General features: G+C 40.6%; 1 protein-coding gene across 9 annotated transcripts in view; it reads right to left on the bottom strand.

Moving 5' to 3' along the window:
* RBMS3 (RNA binding motif single stranded interacting protein 3) overlaps positions 1-24,499 on the bottom strand; it is a 718,180-nt gene that overhangs the window by 53,975 nt on the left and 639,706 nt on the right. For all 9 annotated transcript variants that reach the window (XM_037383217.1, XM_037383218.1, XM_037383216.1 and 6 more), the window contains 2 exons: positions 18,533-18,629; positions 15,851-15,901 (listed from right to left, as the gene is read on the bottom strand). In XM_037383217.1, coding sequence (XP_037239114.1) covers positions 15,851-15,901; positions 18,533-18,629 — 148 coding nt within the window. The remainder of the gene's footprint in view (positions 1-15,850; positions 15,902-18,532; positions 18,630-24,499) is intronic.

Here is a 24,499-nt window from a genome sequence, read left to right on the forward strand (position 1 = left end):
CCCATAAAAAATAAACAGACCTGAGAACATCCTTTTAAAAAATTTCCAGCGGAGGAGTAATGCTACTCCAGGCAGGAAGCCTTTCTGGAAAGAATGTAACTGATGCTGAAGGAAGATTCACTCAGCTCTGGAAGTCTCCTCCAAAACATGCTGCTTTTACCATATGAACTACCCAGTCAATATTAAGAGGACTGGAGCAATGTCATGTGTGATTTTGATGGAGCTGAGAGCTTCTGACTAACTCAGTGCCATATCAATTAGCCCGAGCACCAGGCAATCAATCACCACTTCTCTGTACTGAGCTCCCATTAGAAGCTGCAACTACTGTGAGGCTAGTTCATTTCAACACACTGAGCACTTTTATATACTGTGGCTCTACTGTAATATATTTCTGAAGTAGAAACAAAATCAATCTGAATTGCTCTGGAGTGGAAGCATATCCCATTAATAGCTGTGCACCAAGATTAAAATGTATTAGTGGATAAAAAATAGTCTGCGTCTGTAAGAAGTCAATTACTGCTTTCTTAAAAGTGACCAAATAAAACTTCCAATACTAATAAAGAATAGACTTTCTGAAGATGCCTTTAAAATCAGCTGGGATCACTTCATCACAAGTCAAAACATGCCTGGGATGGTGCAACCATTCCTTGATTAGCTTCTTTAGAAGAAGGAGCAACAAGTTGCCTTCTGAATTTGTTGAGAAGTCGAGCACGGTTTCCCACAGGAAATAAGTAGTTCCTGATAAGATGCTGATCATACACTTCAATATCAGATCCACTGCATTTGCTAATTACTTTCAAACCACTTAGTCGAGTCACCCATTAAGAGGAAATGATTCAATTGCAGATCCACTGAACTGAGAAACTAGGTGACCAAAACTCCTTGTAGAGCTTGAATTATCCACCTGTATAAAAGGGCTCACAATATGTCAAACTAAGCAGTTAATTTCAGCTTCAGGAAGCAACAATGGCTGTATTTAATTAGATGGTTTGGCAGGATTTTTAATATTGTACATCACCAATTATTGGAATATTTCAGAAACATTTCAAAAGCCTTTGAAAACTTTCACAAAAATTAAAGTCTTATATCAATCATCAGAACTGATTCATCACTTTTAGGCAGTTGTATTCCAAGTCCCTTAACTGTGCAGAGAAAGTATTAAAAGTTGATGGCAACTGTCCTATATTTTAGAGATGATGATTCATCTTTTCACTTCTGATCAGGCATATTTGCTATAAACTTGTAATTTGGGTACACCTATGGGTCAGCTGCTTCAAGGCCTAAAGCAGATGACTGCAGAAGCCTGAACAGCTCGCGACATTTACTGTAGTTGCTAAGTTGGAGGTTCAACAGAACGGACTCGCTCAGAGAGAAGCTAACTTCACAGCAATTAATTAAATGATGATATCTAGGGTAAAAATGGGTGCCTGACAGAATACTCTTTTGGGATTTTAAGTCTTTGTCCGCTACATATTCTAGCCTTCTGCTGATTCTGCTGTTGCTTGGTTTGGGCTTCCACTTTGAAGCATGTCATAATGATAGATAGCCTTCTCTGAAATAGAGAAAATACCTCTCAGAGGGAAACCACCGCATTTGAGCAAAACTATTGTCCTTTAGCATATATAACATACAAAAGCAATACCTGTGATGCGCCTACAACTTACACTGGATATTGGAATTATTAACTTCAAAGAGTTCCATCACTTGTATTTATCCACAAGAATTTTACCAACACAAAAGAGTTAACATAACCTTTTCCTCTGTGAGAAGAATAAATATGGCATAATACTCGGTTACATATTGTCCCAGCTTGGCCAAGAAGATGAAAGGAAAGAGAAAGGCACAATCTCACACTTTACTTGACACAACGGTACTCACAGCGTGCTCCTACTTACTCCTTTAGTTGTCTGTTGAACACAATGATGAACAGAGGCTCAGGGAGGATTCGAATACATTGCATATTGGGGAGGCAAGAAAATATCACAAACAGATTGTGGCTAACCACATTAGCCCACACTCTCAAAGCCATGACCTGTATCACATTGATTTTTATCTGGAAGACAGATTTGAATGGCATGTAAAACTCGAGGAAGAATGACAAATTAACAGAGCTGAACATCCAAACTCTATGCGAGGAAGTTCTCATAGATTATGGTACTCGAAACTTCTCAAGTACTATTCCAAAATCTTTACATGAGCTCACCTGGCTTACAGCACAAACACTTCCAATCTTTTTTTTTTTTTTTTTCTCTGAATGGATGGCAGTTATATACATTCATCTATTTATATTATCCCTGTGGAAACATCTGTGGTTACTACCCACTGAAGTACAAAGCCCAGAATATCAAAGATGTGCACATCATCTGCATGTTCCCAGCAAAAGGTTTCTCAGTGTTATAGCCAAAGCTGAACTTTGTCACCCAAGGAAGGACAAAGGGTCTGGTTTTGGTACCTTGGAAAGTGAAAGCAAAACAAAGGAAAGAGCAAAACTGGTATGGAGGTCCTGGGAGCTACTCCAGGAAAGTCACACCTGCTTCTACCATGAACACAGGCATGGACTGAAGGCAAGTTTGCTGTTGTGAGCCTAAATCTGAGCACTGAGCACAAATTCTCCCTTGGCAGCAGCAAAAGTTCCAAGTCTACCTTTCAAAGACCATTTTCACCCCATCACCCTGCCCTAAGTAACTGCCAGAAACGGGTTCTCTACTCACCTCCTGTTAAAAACAACATGCCCAGGGTGTTGGACACCTGTGAAGATTCAGGCTGAAATGTTATGAAATTGGATATCGAGTGGAAGTTGAAGACATGAACTGGGTGTAACTGTCTGTAGAAGGCAGCATGAAGCCAGGGGAATTGCACAGGTCTTTCCCTTCAAATTCCTGTTATTCCTGTGCTGTTCCTGGGGGAAGACGTGGCCTGTCACAGCTTTCACTGTCATGATGAGTGGCTTTGCTTGCCGAACTTGGAGCAGGAGTTAGTGAGGGAGCTAATACAGCTTTGCTACTTCCACAGACACGAATTACGGAGAAAGGGTGTTGCATCTACCTGTCTATCAGAAACATTCAAACTGCTGCTGACAAATGTCCACCCCCTCCTATCCCTGAAGTAAGACCTGTGACAAGGAAACACTCATTGCATTAAACACTTCATCCCCATTTAAAATAAGTACACCTAGAGCAACCCTCTCCTTTCCACAGAAATGACATGGCCTGCCAGCAGGAAGACATGCCAGCAGCGGAGTGCGTACAGCCAGGCTTTTCCTGAAACACCACGGGTGCTCCTGGCCCACTGGAACCCAGGGTTAGTCAGGAGCAGTTGTGGCAGTGTGGCTGGACCAGCTTTACAGCAGCAGGTCTCTCCACCTACCTGCCAACAGAAAACATGCCTCTGGCCTCAACCCCATCAGATGTGGGACATCTGTGAATGTAACGCCCACCATTTTGGCTAGAAGCAGGCAACAGACTAGTAATTTCCAAAGCTGCAAGCAGGAGTTTTTTATTGATCCCACTAAAGAGGAAGGCTATCAAGCTGGGAGCTGACATAGACTCACATCCTGTGTGGATTGGGCAAAGAGGGGGTGCATAATGATTTACAGATTGCCGTACTGTAAAGTACAAAGGCTGTTTGAAAGCAGGCTGTTTGCTGTGTGAATCATATGCAATCCTCTTGTCCCACCACGGAGATCAGTAGCAGGGTGTCAACCATGTGACCCTCAGCTCAGAGCCGAAGAAATCATCCAAGCTGTTCTGGCCCAAGCCCTAGCTGAGGACTCTGCACATTTTTATTCACCGTGAGTTATACAGCTTTTTAGGAGGCAGAAGTAGACGTCTGATAATGAGGAACCCAATTGTCTTCCTGCTTTGAGATATGTTTGCGGTTAGCGGCGTGTAGAGAAAAGGTAACTTCCACTCTATTTCTCACTCTGAAAAGCACAGTGGTGAAGGGCTACACCTGGGATTTGGGATGGATGGTAGAGACGGGGCTCTCCTGGGCAATAAGGCCTGCAGCGACATTACAAAACCTCCCAGGTAACTTATTTAAAAGGCATGCAGTGGGAAGGCTGTTGAGCAGACATCTTCCAACTAGGTATGCTCAAGGCTCTAGTCAATAATAAGAAATAACAAACTGCATTTACACCATGGTTAGAAGAAGTGAAATTTCCACCTTCCTTATAACAATAGGCCATTTGATAAGAAAACCTACCCTGCTGGAAGTTCATCTCTCTTTGGCAGGTAGTCTAAAAAACAACCATTCAGTGGTTTCACTAAATACCAACTGGGCACTCCTTCAAAATGCTTCAGACTTTGTTGATCTGTCACTGTGTTACACAATTCATTCTTCATCAATCCACTAAGAAACAGCCAAAGGACATTCAGTGTTTATACTGTGTATTTCACTACTTGTTTTTGCAGTCATGTAAGAAAGAGGTTGAACCCATGCTCTCAAAAATGTTGCAGATACTACTGATTTGTAACAAGAAGCTTTTTGGAACACACTGTTGAATGCATGGACTTAGAATGGATTTACTCCTAACTCACACCAGTTTGAGAGAAACACAAGGCCACAAGGTTACAATCTGAAAACTGTAATTAAGCAATCACTCCAGTGGGACTGAAATCAGTTTAGGAAAAATGCACAATCTTACCTAGATTTGCCTCCATACTACAAAGCTTAGGTCAATATTGCATTCTTTATATTTTGAACTAAAAAATAAGTGTTTTATCTAATAGAGTAAAAAACAAATGGCAAATACTGCTAGACCTGACTCCATTCAACAATAAGCTATTATTTATGAGATCTTGGACATTTCTAACTTCCAGGACATCAAATTAGTGTACATTTATACATCAATATAACCCCCCGACACACCTGTTAGCACAGTTTCTGCAAAAATAATTTAAAAATAATTATTAAGGTGCTGCACCAGTTACAGGTGAGGATGTGTTAGTCAGCCACTTACTCAGACACCTCGATAAGTATATCAGGAATGAACACAGAGGGGAAAAATAAAAGACAAAAACCCTCCACCCAGAGGCCAGAATTAAGATTCGTTAACAGTCTGAGACTCTGGAAATGATATTCAAACACTTAACAAAAGGTTTCTTTACGTAGATAAATGAAAAACAAGGACAGAACCCAGAGCTGGGTTCCCCAGGCAGTAAGGATGGGGTACACATTAAAGGTACTTCAGAAGTAGCCCCAACAGCATGAGGATACCGCCTCAGTCTCCCACATGAGCCCTCAGACAGCAGAGGCAGCTTTCTGAGAATAAGGGTTTGGGCAGAGGAATGAATACAGTCAAAGGAGATGGAAAACCCCGGAGAGGTCACTGAACTCAAGGTGCAGGTGTAAGTGAAATGAGGAACCAGGACTGGATCTTCTCCACTGCAGAGCAACGAAAAAGCTGGCACATGTAAGCAGAGGTACAGTGCCCAGGACTAAAGGATATTAATAAAGACAGAACATAGATAAACAAAATATAGACCTAGCTAACCTCATCTTTTAAAAATAAAATGATCTATTTTCTAGACAAAGGACACGCAGCATATCAAAGCTCTGAAGGTCAATAAAGTATCTCAGGCAGTGCTACACCAGAAATTACTAAACCTTGTGGATGATAAAGAATTAACTAACGAGGAAATGGCAACAGGTCGTACTAAAGGACAAGCTATACTGCTTCAGTGGGAGGATCACTAAAATCTCCATAAGGAATGCTCTCATCCAGTATTTTTCATAATGCCCTTGAATCATAAGATTTCGGGAAATTATGAAGTTGTGAGACACATTCAGTAATGTGGCAAATTGAACTACCATACGGGAAGGATGGGATTAAACAGAGCAAGGTGCAAATTCATGAAGACAATTAGGCTATAATGTGTTTTCCTTTATAATCTAGGAGCATTTGCTGGAAACCCAGAAAAAGCAGAAAACCTAGGTATATCAGTGAATTACATGATGACTACATTACTAAGGTTGTGCACAAAATGTTATTTTACAATGTAGCAAAGTACTCCCAGCAAAGAGAAGGAAGTATTAGTACTATTGTACAAAAGGTTGGAACACTGTGAGCATCGGCTGTCCCAGAAAAATGAATTCAAAGTGGAATAGATCCAAAGAACGGTCACTGCTGCAGCCAGATGTGCAAAATCTCTAATTACTGCAAATGCATAGCGATGTTGACATACTTTGCATAGAAAATGAAGACGCAGGTTAACATTTTTGTCTACAAATTAATGTGGTAAACATCAGAAGGCAGAAGAGGTACTGAAGGCAGGTGAGAATGTTTGACCACGAACAGCTGGATGTACAATGAATAGGAGTACCTCTAGGGTAGAAATTGAAAATGCAGTGTTAAAACTAAGAGCAAAGGTGTTCTGAAACAAGCCTCCTGAGAGGATTACCAAGAGGCAACAAATGAAACTGTTTAATCAGGTTTTGTAAGGGTTTATATAGCCTGGCTCCTGGATACAACAGGAATCCTGCATCTTATAAACTGGTCACTGAGTCCTTAGAGTACATTATTACAATTTTTACACTACTCCTTCACCAGATAAATCATGATGTAATCATAAGTAATATATAGATTAGATATTTTCCCCTACTTATGTAAATTAGTCCTTGAATACACTTGCATAACATCATGGTAATTTATGGAAGTGCTTTTGTTCTAAGGATTAGGAAAGTGCCAGAGTTTCCTTCATCAACTTATAGCTGCAGGCATGACTCTCTTTTCATTCTCACTGTTTCACACTTAGGCAATTCAATTTTCTTCAGTGAAGTTAACTGTTGATTTATACTAGTGAAAATCAGATCTAATATTTCCCTTTGTAGATAGGACATGCTTATTCTAATACTTAACAGTAAACCCCTAAACGGTAACAGTGTCATTATGAGGCTGTGTTTAGAGGTATCAGTCAAGACAGGCCCTTAGAATCATAGAATTGCTTAAATTGGAAGACCTTTCAGATGGAGTCCAACATTTAACCTGACACTGCCAAAACCACCATGAAACCAGGTCCCTGAGCGCCACATCTACACATCTTTTAAACGGCTCCAGGGATGGTGACTCAACCACTCCCCTGGGCAGCCTCTTCCAGTGCCTGGCAAGCCTTTCGATGAAGAAATTTTTCCTAATATCCAATCCAAACCTCCCCTGGCACAACTCAAGCCTGTTTCCTTTTGCCATATCACTTGTTATGTGGGAGAAGACACTGACCTCCACCTCCCTACAACCTCCTTTCAGATAGCTGTAGGGAGCACGGAGGTCTTCCCTGAGCCTCCTTTTCTCCAGGTTAAGCAACCACAGTTCTCTCAGCTGTGTCATCTGCAAACTCACTGAGGGTGCACTCAATCCACTCGTCCAGACCGTTGATACTGAACAGGTCTGGCCTCGGTACTGAGCGCTGGGGAACACCACTTGTGTCGGGCTGCCAGCTGGGTGTAACTCCACTCACCACCACTCTTTGGGCTCAGCCAGCCAGCAAATTTTTACCCAGCATAGAGTAGACCCATCCCAGCCATGAGCAGCCAGTTTCTCCAGGAGAATGCTGTGGGAGATGGTGTCAATGCCTTTACTGAGGTCTAGGCAGGCAACATCCCCTGTCTCTCATTCATCCAGTAAGCTGGTCACCTTGTCACAGGAGGAGGTCAGGTTCGTCAAGCAGGACCTGCCTTCCATAAACCCAGGCTGGCTGGGCCTGATCACCTGGTTGTCCTGTATGTACCGTGTGATGGCACGCGAGATGATCTGCTCCATCACCTTCCCCAGCACCGAGGTCAGGCTGACAGAGCTGTAGTTCCCTGGATCCTCCTTCTGGCCCTTCTTGTAGATGGGTGTCACGTTGGCTAACTGCCGGTTAGCCAGGACTGCTGATAAATAATTCAAAGTGGCTGGGTGAGCACCTCTGCCAGCTCCTTTAGTACCCTTGGGTGGATCCCATCTGGCCCAATTGACTTGTGTGTGTTCCACCAGACTTTTCACAAACATTTAGTAAAAGCTATTTAGTGGTATGACAGTTTTATAATCTAAATAGATGGGGATTAAAAAAAAAAAAAAAAGGAAGAAAGACAAATGAGAAACTGAGGCTAAATGTTTTCTCCAAGGTCACACAACTGATCTGTGGCAGAAGAAAAAGTATCTGCCACTAAGTGCTCTAAGCCTATGTGCATCCTCTGAAACTAGTGTGAGGAAAAGCAGGCTCAGTTCAAAAATGAGCTCCAGCAAGGATGAATAAAGCTATACATTAAATTTATAGCTGAATAATTATACATTATTTCCATTTGGAATTTGCTTCCAACAACAGCTGAATCCTCTGGGACAAACCACCATATGAATACCATATTTTTAAAAATAATAATACAATAATTAATTTTGCAGTCTACACCTTGATTCTTACATAACCCCCTTCCTACTCAGTCAACAGCCTAAAACTTGATCCTTCACTAGCAGGAATTCACATTTACAACTTAAGACAGCTTGTGCCAGTCCTAATTGTTACTTCGGAGTCATCATAGTTACAGTGCTGCCCGGGCATTACTCTAGTTGTATAACAAGCTGCTCCTCAGTAACGCTCTTCTGGGTTCACAGGACTGGGTCCCTCTCCAATGCTTCCCAGTGCCTCACCTGTAATGGAAACGCTGATTTTCTGCAGGGCACGGATGGGGTTTGGGAAAACAAAAGGAGATCCAGGTCCCTTTCTGCTGAAGAACTGTCCTGCAGCAACATCCCCTATACTTAGCTGCACTGTGGAAGTGAGAACCACATCTCCATCCAAAGGGACCACCACCATGTCCAGCAGGCACCCACAGCAGATTATTCCCAGCCTTGTCACCAGCTAGTGCGAAACCTCTGTGCTCCCAGAGCACAGAGCTTATTCGAAGATTTTTGCTGCCTGTGGCAGATGAAAATTGTTGCCTTTCCTTTCCACCTTCACAGAACCTGCATGTTCAGCAATTGCACTGTATGACCATCTGTGTTGCAAGCAGGCTTGTGTCCTGCTTTACTACCTGCGTATCATCTGATCTGCTTAAGCCAGTGTAGCAGAGCTCTCACTGCAGAGGTTGACTAGTATTAGCACCAACAGCAAGACAATGGACGTTACCAGGCAAAAAATAAGAGGATGATGGAGGACATGACGGAGGACAAATTTGAGAGGGCTGTAATATACACATATCACATGGCTCTCTAGTTCACAGTACACATACGTATGTGTAACCATAATGCAATACACATGGCAAAATGTTTGATGGTGAGCTAAACTGAGAAATCATCTGAGAAATCACATGCTTACCTAATTCACCACTCTGCTGAGATCATTACTTTCTGCACACTCATTAATCTAACTCTTGGCCTATAATTAACACCATGTGATTATGCAGTCCATCGCTCTTTCCTGATCCTATCACATTCTGCCTACTTATTAATCTACCACCTGGACAATAACTAACTTGACCAGTGCTCAACAAATGAGAAATTTTTGCTCAAAATGGCAAACATGACATATGAACCTCATAGTTCGTGTTCAGGTTTTTGATTTAGTGTAATTTAAAAACTTGACATAAATGCAAATCTACATTCAACCAGAGGTGTTACATATATTATATGAAATAAATAAAGTAGTAGTGATTTTCAGTCTTAGTTGATGTACATGAAGTTGGAAAAGTTAAAACAGACTGCAGGCTTTGCACAAAATTAGAGATTGATTTTTTAAAAAATGCACTACATTTTCCCACAGAAGGTACTCTAATGCCTATTGATTAATAACTATCTTTTTAAAAAAATAGCCCCCATTTGATAAAACTTACTGCTTTTAAACAGCTGTTGTGTTAAGATTTTTCTTGACAATGAAGGTTGATGGTTAAGGTTGCATCTTTTCTGTTAAAAAGAAATCAATATTCCATAACCTCAACCAGAATTTCCTGGCTTCAAAGTCTCTAGGGTACCTTTTAAATTTAGTGTCAGCATTCTTCTTTTCCAAATATCTTTTCCATTTACGTTTACAGATTTGTATGAAATATATATATATAAATATCTGCTTTTTCCAGTAATGTAAATGTCTTTAAAAAAATCTTAGAATGATGATTTATCCATTTAGTATTCACACATTCTGTAGAATTTTGAAAAAAAGAAAAAAAATTTACTAGAACTCTTAAGCCTTTTTATTATAAAACAGCAAAGCACAAGTTCCTCACATGCAAGGGCTTGTCTACTGAAAACACCTGTCCCTGTTTTCTAAGTGAATCCACACGTGGTGTGTCTTGATGCCATCACAAAAAATGTCCAGTTTCACTAGGAGGCTCTAGCAGTGCCAAAAGGGGTTGGAAATCTAACTAGGATATCTCTTTTTCTGCCATTCATAGTAATTAATATTCATTTTTACAACAGCAGAACAAATGACTGCAGCAATACTTGGACTTGATTCCAGATCTGTATAATCAAACGTACAATCCCCTACACCTGAGTATGGGATGTAACTTGGGTGAATTATTTACATGCATTTCCTCTTCGAGGCATGAGCTGGTTGAGCTTGGGCATTGCTCCTCTGTCCTGGGTACTCTCCTCAACATAACAGCACCTGGCACTAAAGAGGGTTGGTAGGCGCGTGCTCAGCTGAGTCTGAAATTACCCATTTAGCAGCACTGAGGCAACACCTATGTACGGTGGGCGGCAGAAATGACCTCATGCGAGCCTGCCTGTCCCAAAGGAATGCTGCCAATTACTGTCATGATTATCAGAGTTATGGAATTGGCAGTCCTTGATTTTCTGCCTCGGGAAACACCGGAATTAAAATTGTTGAGCAGAACTTTGGCATTGGTATTTGGTTAGTTATTTCAACTTCTAAACTCTTTAGCCTTAAAAGTTCAAGTGAGTTCATGTTCAAAGGATCTCTTAAAAAGACACAGCTAAAAGTTAAAAGACTGGCTGGAGATTCCAATTTCTAAGGGATTATTTCCTGTTTACTTTTCATACCAGCTAGCCGAACTCTCCCATTTCATCTTGGAGTCAGGACTCGGCTGTCTGCAGAGGACATACTTTGTTCCCTTACACTCCAACAGGCAATGCAAGATGGACTCCTGGCTCTATTTGCTAAAGAGGTAAAACAACAAACGGGAGGCAGAGAAAGCTGCCTTGGGAGAGGGCCACTGAACAGAGTACAAGGAACTTCTTTGTTCGAGGGCATAGGAATTAAAACACTGAAACTGCTGTGGTATTTTGGGTATTCTCCAAAACAACAGCGTTGCTAGTGAGAAAATGAAAACTGATATATTTCAGTTGGACAGTTTGTACTTTTTATGCTACATTCATGCACAACAATCAAAAGGCAAGAATTTGGAGTCCTTACTCGGCCTCACTTCTTACCAGAGCAGGGGTTTGACACTGCTTATGAAACAAGAAACGTTTTTGTTGTTGATTTTAAAGACAGACAGATTACATTCAGCCATGGGCCAGAGGAAGGAAGGCAGAAAAAATTAATAAGGGCATTTGTTAAGACGATGACCTTTCTAAAAGGGCTGTAAGGGCTTGAGAAATGTCCAGAAGAGAAGTTCTCCCCAACACACTTTATCATTATCAATAGTAGGTTTTTCCATATGCTGCTCTGCTTGCACACTTCATGCTGCCACTGGCATATTCATTCTCCAGCTATTATGCAGAAACTGTTCCACACAGACTGACAAGAACATCTATCTGTGCGTACCCAGTGATTACTTATGGTCACACCGGTTTACTTGTAAATAAAAGAGGGTAAGCATAAACCCACATACAGTATTAGGGCAGAGCATTTCTGTTGGTTCACTAAAAAAACCTGCCTTTAGAGAGGAGGACTACACATATTATTTGTAATAAAGATTCAAATCAAACAAGTTTTATACAAATGTCATCGTTAATAAAAGTGAAGATTATCTATATGTGAATTGACTTTAAACAACATGTTTTTCAAAGTTTCCCCTGAACCACCAGACAGCCTTCAGGGACTACAGGAAAAACACACTAATATGGCTAATGTTATAAATCCCCAGAATAACTCTTATCCCATTTATGTTTTTATTCTGTCATCGCTATCCATCTATCCTTATCCTGAGGCTGTAATGAAATACAAGACTTGTTTCAAGTAGGGATGAGTGAGCACTGTACTTTGAAAGCTATAGTTAACTAAACGGAGCTCAGACTGCCATCAATGCATTAAATGTTATGCCAATATATATCCAAACCCATACTGCCATAACTCCTCTGGAGCTTGTCTTCCATTACAGCTACTGAGAGGGACAGTGCACGTGGCAAAGCAACAAAACTGGCAAATCTGAGGTATCCTTACTCAGACGCAGGGCAGTCAATACGGTCAAAAAGTGGTGAAGGTTACATTTACAAAGGGTACATTTTTCAAAAGTGTCTAAGTCACACATGAGCCTCAAGGCAAACTTTTCATCAGGTTCATGTGATTCAGGAATCCTGTTTTCCAAAACCCCCAAGGTTGTGCAAGCACAAAGATGTGAGAGGTTTTCACATGTAACCCTACTATTGCCAGCAGAAGAATATCTTTAAATCATACTTATTCTGAAATAGCAATGTTACCTAAACCTATCTGATATTAATTTTCCATGGCTCTCTGTATAAAGCTAGCAAAAATCACTGATGACAAAAAATAAAAACCCTTTTAAAACTGTATTTGCAGGTGCTCATTGGCATCAACCTATGATATCAATGTTAAAAGTTACACGGAAAATCACAAGTAAATTATGATATACCTGCAGAGTCCTTGACTGCCTCTCTGATTTTCTCCCATTAGGAAAAAAAAAAAAAAAAAAGACTTTTTTTTTCCCTCATAGATTTGCATTTTGGTTGTCATCTGCTTTTAAGGAGATCACAAAAGTAAGACAACAAACAAGGTTGGGGAATGGAAAGCAGTATAAGCAAGTATTTTCCAGTTAATATATATGTTACTGTTTTTTGTTGGGATCAGATGTTTATCTGGTTGTAGTTAAAAAGCTACAGAAGGAACCAGAGATACAATCTTTTGCTATAGCGGGGTTTTTTTAATCCACCAAGTAAATGGATGTGGAATGCACACATCAGAAAAATGTGGCTGAAGTCAATATACAAAGGGAAATGAATGAGCAGTGTGTCAGGCAGACCAACCTACCGCAGGGGCTATCACTGACAAAAGAGCGTGGTATAAATGAGTGGGCAGGCAGGTGGCAAGGCAGGTGAGACGGGCAGGCAGAGAAGAGGCAGGCAGGCGCAGGGTGGTAGCGCCCTGTGGCACAGCTCTTCCCTCCTGTCAGCAAGCTTGCCAGCCTGGGAGAAAACTGTCCTGTCTGTGCGCAGCATGCTGAATGAAAAACCTCCTTTGTCTCCTACACAGCAGTCCTGCCTATTTTTCTGTCATGAGGGACACTACGCGGTGTTAGATTATACATAAATATCAAGTAGGACTTTCTGTTGGAAGTGAAAAGCTAATCATCCAGTAACATGATTTAGTGGATACTTATAATCAAAATAAAGAATTAACCGCCAGCATCTGAGCAATTCAAACTGTGCTTTCTGTATGAGTTCATCTCTACTCACACAGAATAATAGAGGCTTAACAAGATGTTCTTCTTCCTGGGGCAAGGGGAATGTAGTATTTATCTGCACTGGTTTCCAGTGGGACATCACGTGTCAAAATCAATCATTTCATAAAGTATTACAAAGTGGTGGCAATTTAGATAATAACATGGCAAACTAAGTTACAAGAAGAAACAAAAAGCTAACCAATTTTGAAAGTTCCCTGTTCACAGGACTTTAAGCTTACAGGGTTACCAATACCCATGTCTTAAATTCTGCCAACTTTATCATAATCTTTTCTTCATTTTTTTTAAACTACGGATGTGCCTAGAATAGATTCTATAGTCAGGCATGAAACTACAGCAACTTACAATGGACACAGATTCTTTATTTCCTTTCAAAACAGGCCATTAATTCTGATGCCTCTTGAGTCCTCTGTGCAGTAATTCTCTGACAAATTTTCAGACATTTCTAATAAAGAATTCCTCTCTGAATGAAACCTGGGGAATGGCAGTTCTGCGTTTTTGCTTTTATACTTCTTCAGTACTAAATGCCTCATGTCCTTTAAGAGAATAATCTTGGGAAACATAAGGGAAAAATCTTTCTGTGAAGAGATTGGGTTTGCTACAGACAACACATGGACACATGGAGGTAACCTGCCATGACACTAGAACTGAAACGTTACACCACTGATCCACTGTCCCTCTGCTCTTCCATCTACAAGCACACATCCCTTCATTGACACAACTCTCTGGCTGGCAATGAACATAAATTTAACTTGCCATACTGAAGGTGCCACTCACTATAAAAGTTACTTTTCTCTTCACAGCACTTTAGTAAGGGGTAAATAAATCCAATTACCACAGCAAAATACCTCTTCTAATACTGCAAAAAAATGCTTTGCCGAACACTGTCAAATTAAACTCAAACACACACATATACAAAAACTGGGACTGGTAAAGTGCTTAGGTTTTTCTTTTAGAAAAGAGGTCCTTCTGCAAGGACCAGAGATCCTTTGGCTTCCACAAGTCTGATAACTCATCATATACACACCCCTAAGATTACCTGTGGGCTGCAATTAAATACAAATATTAGAACACAGGAGTGATTTTAACTGAGTTTGTTTGATACAGCTTGTCTCCCTACAAAGACCACAGCCAGCAGCTTTACTCCATTGAGATGGAAACTTCCACCAGGGTCTGGAAAGAGGCGCAGCACCACAGTGGTTGGAATTGGGCTCCCAGGAGACAGTCATTCCTCTGCTACGGTCACTGTGTGGTGAGAGAAAACTGAAGAACTTGTCTCCAAAGAGTTGAAGTGTGTGGAAGTGGGCTTCAAACTGGGATGAGAGTCCTGTGCTACTGAATGGGTACGTAGTGTAATTCTACCCATGTTGCTGTATAGCTAAGTCCCACCAGAGGTTATGCTATTATGAAGTCAAAATATTTGAACACAAAAGTGGATAATGAACAATCCTCAATTATATACCTTCATTTTAATTTTACCCTCCTCATATAAATCAATGTACCGATGCTTATGTGGAGTACACGTTTGAATTTTGATTAATTGACACTGTGAAGTGGAACCATACCTGAGAAACTGATCAAAGGTTGGAAACAAAACTAATCTGTACACAGTGGGATTCTGTTTGTTGCTTCCTTCTAGTATACTGCTAATATTTAGGCAAAATATATCCAACCTCTCCTGTGAGGTAAACAAAAAATCACCTGCACTGCTTCTAATGAATGTCAGTAGAAGTGTAATGCAGCTTTAAGTAGCAGTTATAAATTGATGAAAGACGACATTTTACTTAGGGGGAAAAAAAAAAAAAGACACTTGACTGGTCAAATCATAAAGCAGATTCAGATTCGGCAGAGACTCTGTAAGACAGCTGTGCTTTACCTTTTTCCAGTATTTGAAATGCATTACTGAAGCACTGAGGATACAACTACAAAGGACCTTTCTGATGGGTAAGCATATAAGAGAGGGGTAACGTGCTGATCCTGGCAATTCAGAGTATACAGGAATGCAGTTATCTTGCAGTCCCTGAAGCAAAGCTTCAGAAGCAACACTTTAGATATTGTTATTCTCCAATAATCAATACAATTAGCTAACATATCACCCATCCTCCCCTTTTCACTAAATCAAATGGTGCTCATAAAAGAAGCAGAGTCTTTACAGCCGAGGGCTCTTGTCAAAAGGAGCAGCTGGCTGCTCTTACATGACCTAGGACTTTAAATCGGCTGCAAGCAGAGTGAGGTTACAATGTAAGCACTTTTAGCTGGATAGAAGCAGGTATCCACTTACTGTTGGTTGCATAACATATGGTGGATGAGGCATCCATGAAGTACTCTGGACCTGTGTATCAAATACTTTTAATTAGCACAGAAAAGTTTAAAACAGAAACCAAAGACTTACTTGATAATATTATTTCTATTACAAATATGGCGCTAATTTTGGCAAAAGAGTTATGTAACTGAACACAAAATTCATTTATGCTTCATGGAGCTACTGACAAAACGAAAAGGTTTCAAATTTCATTTGATAATTTTTTCTACCAAAGTGGGATTGCATCACTTCTGTGATCCACACCATTTTATCTCATAAAGCAATCTTCAATTTTCCACGTTGTCCTATTTTAACATATGTATTATTTGCTTTCAGCCATCAATACAGTCATGAACGTGTCATCCAACCGACAGTGCAGGAGACAGAAAGTGTTCAAAGTTTATTTTCAAAAATTTCCGTATGAACTTTTGACGATATAACATTTTCAGAGATTCCAGAATGATTTATTCAATTTTCAGTAAGAACTGCTGATCTAATTGAGAGTTTCTGAAGCTTATTCTAATTGAAAGCTTCCATGGCAAAGCTGGCTTAAGAAGTCTCTGTCCTTCAGGATCAGCTCTTACCATGGGCATCGTGGGGTCCGTTCTCACCAGAACTCTCTATACCTCACCAAATTCTGTCTTTGCTGTTCTGCCTTAACTGACAAGTAACATATTCCAGTTTTACTAACAATTAAATGCATTACAGAGTGCTTGCACATTTGTAGTGGCATCTCTGATATCATAGCTCCTTCTTGTGCTGAGCGTGAACAGCCCACATGCTACCATAGCTCAGCCTCAGCCTCCAGAATCGTGTATCCCACTTTCCTTTTGCATCAGCCTGGGCACCACAACACACAGGACGTACACAACAAATATAGCTGTGCTACAGCCATCGATGGGCACCTCACTGGCTACCCCCAAGCTCCCAGAGATGGGCATGTGGCATCTCGAAATGAACGTGAGCAGGAATGATCAGGAGAAAGCTACAAGGTCCCAATTCTCCACATGCCCTGTGATTTCATTCTTGAAACAAGTGGTGAGAATTAATTGCATAATTGTGTGCTTCAACACTTCTTTAAGTCTATCAAAGTAGTTTTTGTTGAAAAGCAGGTTCAGTGACATATTTAGAACAACAAACAGTGCACACACATGTAAACACACCTCTACTACAAAAATTGCTGTTGTGAATACCCACTAGTTAAAATATATTTGAGCTGTCACAGCTTGCTGCTGTTCATTACTCCCATTCTTGCACCCTTGCAGTTCTTCCTCTGTGCCAGGGCAAATGTCTTTGGGCTTACACTGCAAGCTATCTATGGGGAATGATATTGGGCAGAAAAATAAAACCCAATGCTTTTGGTGCAAACGTGTCAAATGCAAACCATGAACTGATGCAAAGGTTCAAGTCAGGATGGGAAAAGGGAGCAACTGTGAACCGTGGAGCAGTGATGGCAGTAAGTGGCTGGGTGGCCCGAATTCAGTGGCATGAATAAGAGGGAGGAGACATGACTCTTAAACCAGCTTTGCTGCTGAGAAAAGTGCATGTGAGCTGCACTTGTATGTCTCTGGCACTGACGTTTTCTTGGTGTTGCCATTTACTGCAATTTACTGAATTTCTATCACCAAAAAATCTTCTGTTTGGCAAGTGTTACCTAGCCATCTACAATTAAATAACAAAAAAATCCAAGAAAATTACAAGGATCATTTATCTTTGAATATCAATTTTAAAACACAGTTAAGTGTAAACATAACTTCCTAGAATTACCTGTAAGCAGTAGCATACCATCTCACTTCCCCCCCCCCCCAGCCAAAAAAAACCCCAACAAACCAACCCTAACATTAAGAACAATGTGTAAGAGCAATGGGAACCACCGTGCAGCTTTGCAAGTTTTGGGTAGCTTATCTTAGGTAGGACTCGGGACTGGAAGAACACTGAGGCTATAGGACAGAAATAACTGAAATGGGAAAATATATAACCAATGACCAGCTTCAGAGTGAAGTGATATTTCCCAGCAAATGGCTAATAATAAAACTATACAATCTGGTTTTGACTTCCATCTCAGAAAGCCAGAGCACGGCAATAATTTCCCAGTGGAGATCTGTGAGGGATATGCTGAAAAGAGAAATTCTGAACGACAAAGTGTGTGGGAGACTAAAGAAGGATGTGAGGACAGTTATCTTCTTGTAACTTGCTTTGTCAGGGATTATTGGATAAAAATCAGTGCTTTTAAAGGTTGCTGTTACTCAAACAAATACAGCTGAGGTCAAAAGGACAAAATATGATGCAGTCAACATACATTATAAAAAAACACATTTAAAAAAAACAGTTGGCTAATGAAGGGAAGCCAAAATGACAAAACATTTCAGTAAGAATGATAAGCTTCTGCTGTTGTCAACTGGAAATGAAGCACATGCTGTTTACTAGAGAAGCTGACTGAAACAAAAATTCTGGTGGTTTTCACTGCTAATGTAAAGAATGAAGGAAATGGTTAAAACCCTACATCAAATGATACCTGAATACTACTAGAAAGCCTTTTTTTAAAAGTGTGACTCAAGAGCGCAAGCACTCACATTTTTCTGTGGTATACACTCTGCCTTCATCCACATCCAAAACATAATTAACTGGGAAACACAGTAGACAAGCGCAAATCTGACGTACCTGATATGTAGAGACAGGGGAAGCAGCAATGAATGGCGTGATTGATGTCTGTGGAATCATGCGGTTTGTTGGAATACTGTACGGTGAGGAATAAAATCTGCAAATAAAGAACAAAAGCGAGATATTTTGAACTTTTCAACTGCTCGGCTCTGACTAACTAATTCACTGCCTCCCAGGCAAAAACAAGAAGAGTCTACACAGGTAATTATGTCCATCTATTTCCAAAACCACAATAAAGAAGATGTGATGGCTCCACTGAACAGATCTTGAAAATGGAAAGGAGGAGGAATATTTACACAAAGCATATTTTTTTCACTTCAACTAGCACAAATATAGAACTTCACGATACAAGAAGTAATTATCTGAAATGCAAAGGCAGCTGATTTTCCAGAGTGCTAGCTAGTGAAACTTCTTATGTGATATCGAAGACAATATTACTGATTTCGTTTTTACATGCAGTGCTGTTTTCTTTTCAGATCTTAATGCTTCAATGCTGAGAATAACACATTCCATATACATCAGGAATTATGAGTCTAAATGCCCCAGGCAGCACTGAAAATCTCAGATTTAGTTGTTTTTATTTCCACTGTTGCATGCTACGAACAAAAGTTGCACTATCTCTTGCTTGATGGTAATAAATGTTGTATTGCTTCTTCCCTGTGGGTTAATGATTATTGATAAAATTATCACTTGGGAAATACTGCTACTGGTGGATTGTGTAAGTACTTAATATGAATGTGCTTGTAAAGATTTTTGCATTTGCCCTTTTTTCAGTTTTAACTCTAAGTTAGAAAAATAAAATTGCTTAAAAAAGAATGCTTGTGGTCTTACAGCTGTCAAAATGCTGATATTTTGGACTCCAGGAGAACGAAACAATCCTGTGTAGTGTTCTCTTGTCCAATTTATACCCCATGCAGATAGTCCTCATACAGCATGCACCAATCTTAGAGGAGTAACAGAAAATTTTGCACATGTGCTCTCTCTGTAACGGTGAAGTGGATTACACACCTTGTCTTTTTATGCTGTTTTTCTCCCCACGCTGAGGCAATCAACAGTAGCTTTCCATGAGAGCCATGCAACAAAAAAATCATTACTGATGTTTAAACAAGTGCTCTGTTTCCTGATCGCCCTGGCATCCTGGATTTACTACTAATCAGTCTAGTTCAGACTGGATGCAGTCATTCTGGATGCAAGCTCAAATAACCACCAACTTCATCCAACCAATAGCACTGGAAAAACAGGCTGCCGTCTTTGAAGGTTGGGTGGAAACATTTGAAGTTAGGAGGGAAGAGGGAGGCAGAGAAGCAATCATTTGTTCTCTCTATTCCAAATAAGATTTTAAAATGCCAAAAACAGCAGGTGGCGTCTGAGTGATTTTTTGTTTTAATAGAAATATATTGCTATTTTAGGAACATTTATCTGCCCTTACAATGCTCACACAGAGACTATTTTAAAACTGTGCCTTTGCCCAATTTTATATATATCCTATTATGAGAACTTAGAGGCATTTCTGTCCCACTGCTTGTATCAAATGTTACGTTCATACAACCTTGGGGGGGGGAGAAGAATTTTTATAGCACTAGCCAGGTTCATCTATGGCATTAACATGATGCATATGCTGTCTAAAGTCCTGTCCCAGGGGCCTTCTCCCTGATCAAGGTTAACAGACATCATTTTGGCTGTGCTGTTGGTAAGTGGATGCACTAAGCAATGCTCTGTGTGGCACATGAAAACAGTCAATGGCAGACTAACAGAATGTACTCTATGGGTAAAAACTATAATGCATAGAAATACATATAAACCTCTTAAACTGAAGAGCCGTATAAAACCAAAACTCTTTTGAGAAAACAACACTTTTCTTCCCCCCTTTTTGTTCTCATTCAATCCATCAGCCTGGCACTGGTGCTGCGCTCATACCCATATCGCGTAAAAACTGCCTGCACAAAGACAAGTGCAGGGGAGAAACAACTTTCCATTTGGAAGTAGTGCTGACTCTTTGGAATAAACTCTCCAATAAATCCCAGCAAATACTACCAAATTTACAGAAAACGTGTGCTAAGCCCAGAACTTGACAGACAGCTAACCATTTCTGTTTCAGCTTAGAGATGCAGTTATCTGAATAGAACATAAGCTTGTAGAATATACACTCTGGTAATGTGAAAAATACAACCCTTCCAACACCCCTGCCAATACCATTTATCTGCCGCAGTTTGGAATGCTCTCAAATAAGCATCAAATAAAACATGCTATCCGGACACTCAGCTATGTTGTCAAAATTCACTCATCAGAGCGTTATAGAAGAGAAAGGAAGGAAATCTGATGTAGCAAACAACAACGTGAGAAAATCCAGTTCATATATTTCAATTTTAACAATAATAAAACAAATTCAGCAATCTGAGTCACCATGAAAGGCTGTAGGTCAAACATTTTGCAATTAGGAATCCCTCACACCCAGACACGAAGGCTTATCTTCCTGCCACAGTGTCACTTGTGCCAAAAGGGATCTAAAAAAAGTATGTGGATATCTCTGCCATGCGTGAAGTACAGTGGTATGGTGAAGATGCGGTGTTCTTGCCGAGGACAGACCCAAGCGGAGCCTCCCCAAGGTGTGGGATGCTCAGCCTACCACAGTGCTGGAGCTATGCACTGCCCCAGCAGCGCCCGCTCACAGAGGGCTCAACGTGCTCTCACCCACGGGACAGGCAGACATCTCTCCAAATTCCCTTAAATATAAATAGGCCAATATCCTAACATGTAATTGGCATAAGTGACATGCTGGGGACCTAATAAAAGACAGGAGGAGCAAAAATGCAAGAGTGGCCTGTTCTGGTGTAAACCCTACAGCATCCCAACAAGATCTACAACTGCTGACCCTGCCATATTTGATCTTAGGCTTTCTCCCTTTTTTTTGTTTTTCTTTAGGCTCAGTGAGAAGTGAAATGAGATGGAAGATGCATGTTGTAAGCCTGTCCAAGGGAATACAGGATTCTCAGTCATCAGAATGGGTACATCACAAAGAGGAGTGGAAAGAGAGATGAATGATACAGCTTTGACTCATTTTAGATATATTCAATTATTTCCCCAAGGTTCGTGGCATTATAACGTACATTCTCTGGTATGGTACTTTGAGAGCTGTAGGCTTTGTGCTAGTTGACCTGTGGGCTCTAAGGAGAGCTCTCCAAAAGGCTCAGTTGCATCTTCTGCAAATGCACTTTGCATCCTTATATTGGTCTGTGCAGCTTTTTGCAGGCATGAGCCAGTGTCCCTGCTCCTCGGCTGCAACTGCAATGCTAGAAGCAAAAGTACAGAAAGGCAGGTGGCAGGGGTGAGGCAAAATGGACATTACCCTTGTATTAAAAATAGTTTTTCAGCATTCCCAGATTCCGTAAGCACAGGGAAAACTCATCACTGGGAGGCAAAAAGATGTTCCTGGATGCTCATGAAGAAGGGTTTAGAAAGGGGTCAGAAGAAAATGTTTTTAAGAGATGTTAAAAGAACCACATTCCCAGTACATCATCATCAGGCACGCACAGGCAATGCTTTAAGAACAGCTTCTGTTGCTTAACAGACAAAGCACATACTCCTACATCAACCTTCCCTCTGCATTTGGGGACTGCACTATCTGTAGCGTCTGGTCGCTATTTCCCTGCCAAGAAGTAGGAAAAAAAATCCATATGGTTCCCATCCTATGGGGGAATGTGCAAGCTTCCTCACAGAATCTGCACAAGAGCAAGATCCTATTTGCACTGCAATAAACACCATTTGCTCATGCCTCATGCCTGCGGGCAGTACTGAAAGAGTTAGATTCATAAATAGTATCCTGGGGCTCACATAATGTAACAGTATTACCAAGCGTTATCAAGGCAGCAATTTTCTGTTGCAATAAGCCACACAGTCAGATGTTTGAGATGAAAAAGACCTATCTGAATATTGAGCCCACTGGCCAGCAAATGCACAGTATAGTCCCCCAGATATCAGATATTAAACTGATACAGTACATCGCAATCTTAGTCAAATGGCCAGGAGGACTCAAGCCTTAGGACGATTTTAAATGAGCATCCTTACAGTGCAAGTACAAGAGCTCTTTTCTGTTCTTTGTATGAGTGCATTAAACCACTAAAAAAATATTAATACCACAAATTGAAAAATCAATAGCATATTACAACAGGCACACTACTCCCCAAAATAAAACCTGAGTACCTTTGTAAATGCAATTCAGAAAAGGCTGATTATAAAACAAAAAAGACGCCGAGAGATTGGCGGGGGAAAAGAGCTTACCTACTGAAGTGTGTGGTTACCATGTCTTCAGTAACTCATACTGCAATGCTAAGGTGCACTACAGGCTGGATTCTCCACTTCATTATACCATTTTTACACTGGTGTAAAATCACTGGATGCTCAAATAGAGTTACATGGGCATAAAAACAATATAATGAAATGGAGAATCAAGCTTTACAATGTAATAGACTCAGAAGAAAATTATCTATTCCTTTGTGGCGAAAAAATCTTAGCTATTTCTAGTGAAAGCCTCTCTCTCACTCTCTTTTGTTTTATTCCTGCTATAGATTTTCAAGGCAAATATGCAGTTACACAGTAATAAAAGTGATAATACTGCACCATGAGCAATGAGAACCCACCATTTCATCTGGACAACATGCAAGAGTCCAGATTCTTCTCTGAGGTGTGGGTGTGGTTATGCCCTGACCCAAACCCTAATATAATCCACACCTCTTAAGGAATTGTGAATTTTAAATACCACCCTGTGACACCTGAAGAGACATGTCTCTCTAGTAGGCTTCCACCCTCCATATAATCCTGTGCAGACTTAGCAACTTACATGCATCAAAATGCATCAACCCTATAAAGGGCTCTACAGATGTCAGCACGTGCAGTCAATCTCTCTTTTTTTAAGTTTTATTGGTCATTCATACCTCACCTGAATCTTCACCTTGGCTTGGGTACTTTTACAGTTCCCGTCTCCAGCCTCAGTTCACTAAGCTCCACACTGGTGGGCACCCAAAAGGCCAAGTGACTCATGCTTATCACAGCACATCAACAAGTCCTGAGCTGTGTGCAGGGTCAACAGCTGCTTAACCTGACTGCTGCACCAAACAGGCCTGCTGCAAGGAAGCAGTCTTTGTTTTACAGACCTCTGGGTGACACTGTTCCGTGCAAACACTAATGGCTTGGCCCACCTTACTGCCAAAGTATTACGGAGGATTTCACCCACAGGGCAGGTACAGGCACACCATCGACACAACCAGGCTGCAAGCTGCAGCTCTGTGCTCGCTTCCTGACTGTCCTTACTGTGAGGAAGAGCAATGTGTTTGCTTAACTCCCCTTCATTGACAGTTAGGTGAACTTCATCATGCTTAAGAGCATTTAACTCTTTCACCACGGCCACACGCCTGCCATGATACCAGTGTCTGGTGTCACTGAAGAACAAATCGTATTTGCCCATTTTACGAGCAAAGCATTGAGGTGCTCCCAGACTTAGCTAAAACAAAACCCATGAGATAGACTTCTGTTGCACTTGCAAGCCAAGAGGCTTCTGAAAAACAGTAAAAATGTAGAACTACAGGATATGTAGAGACTATGACATGAATGTCTGGGGAGCTAAAAAGAAACTGTGTAACCAAAGGGTCCTGGTGATCCCCAGGTAAGATGCAACCAAAGGAAGGAACAACAGTTGTGTAAATTTTGGTGGACAAATCGATTTTCCCGCATAATAACAGCTTCTCCTTATAATACTGCATACAATCAAGATCTCACCATAAGAACATTTTGAATGAGATGATTTTGTTTTGATGGAATTGAAAATATTTTGACACTCCAGAAAGAAGAGATATGTCAAAGCGGTAATTAATTGTCACTCGTAGAGAGATATCCAGGGCTGTAGTTTATTTCGTGCTCTACAAATAAAAGAACATTTTAAAAAACGGAGAGCTGAAATTCTACATTGTGTAC

This window comes from Falco rusticolus, chromosome 4 (genome assembly GCF_015220075.1).
Source record: "Falco rusticolus isolate bFalRus1 chromosome 4, bFalRus1.pri, whole genome shotgun sequence".
NCBI lineage: Eukaryota > Metazoa > Chordata > Aves > Falconiformes > Falconidae > Falco > Falco rusticolus.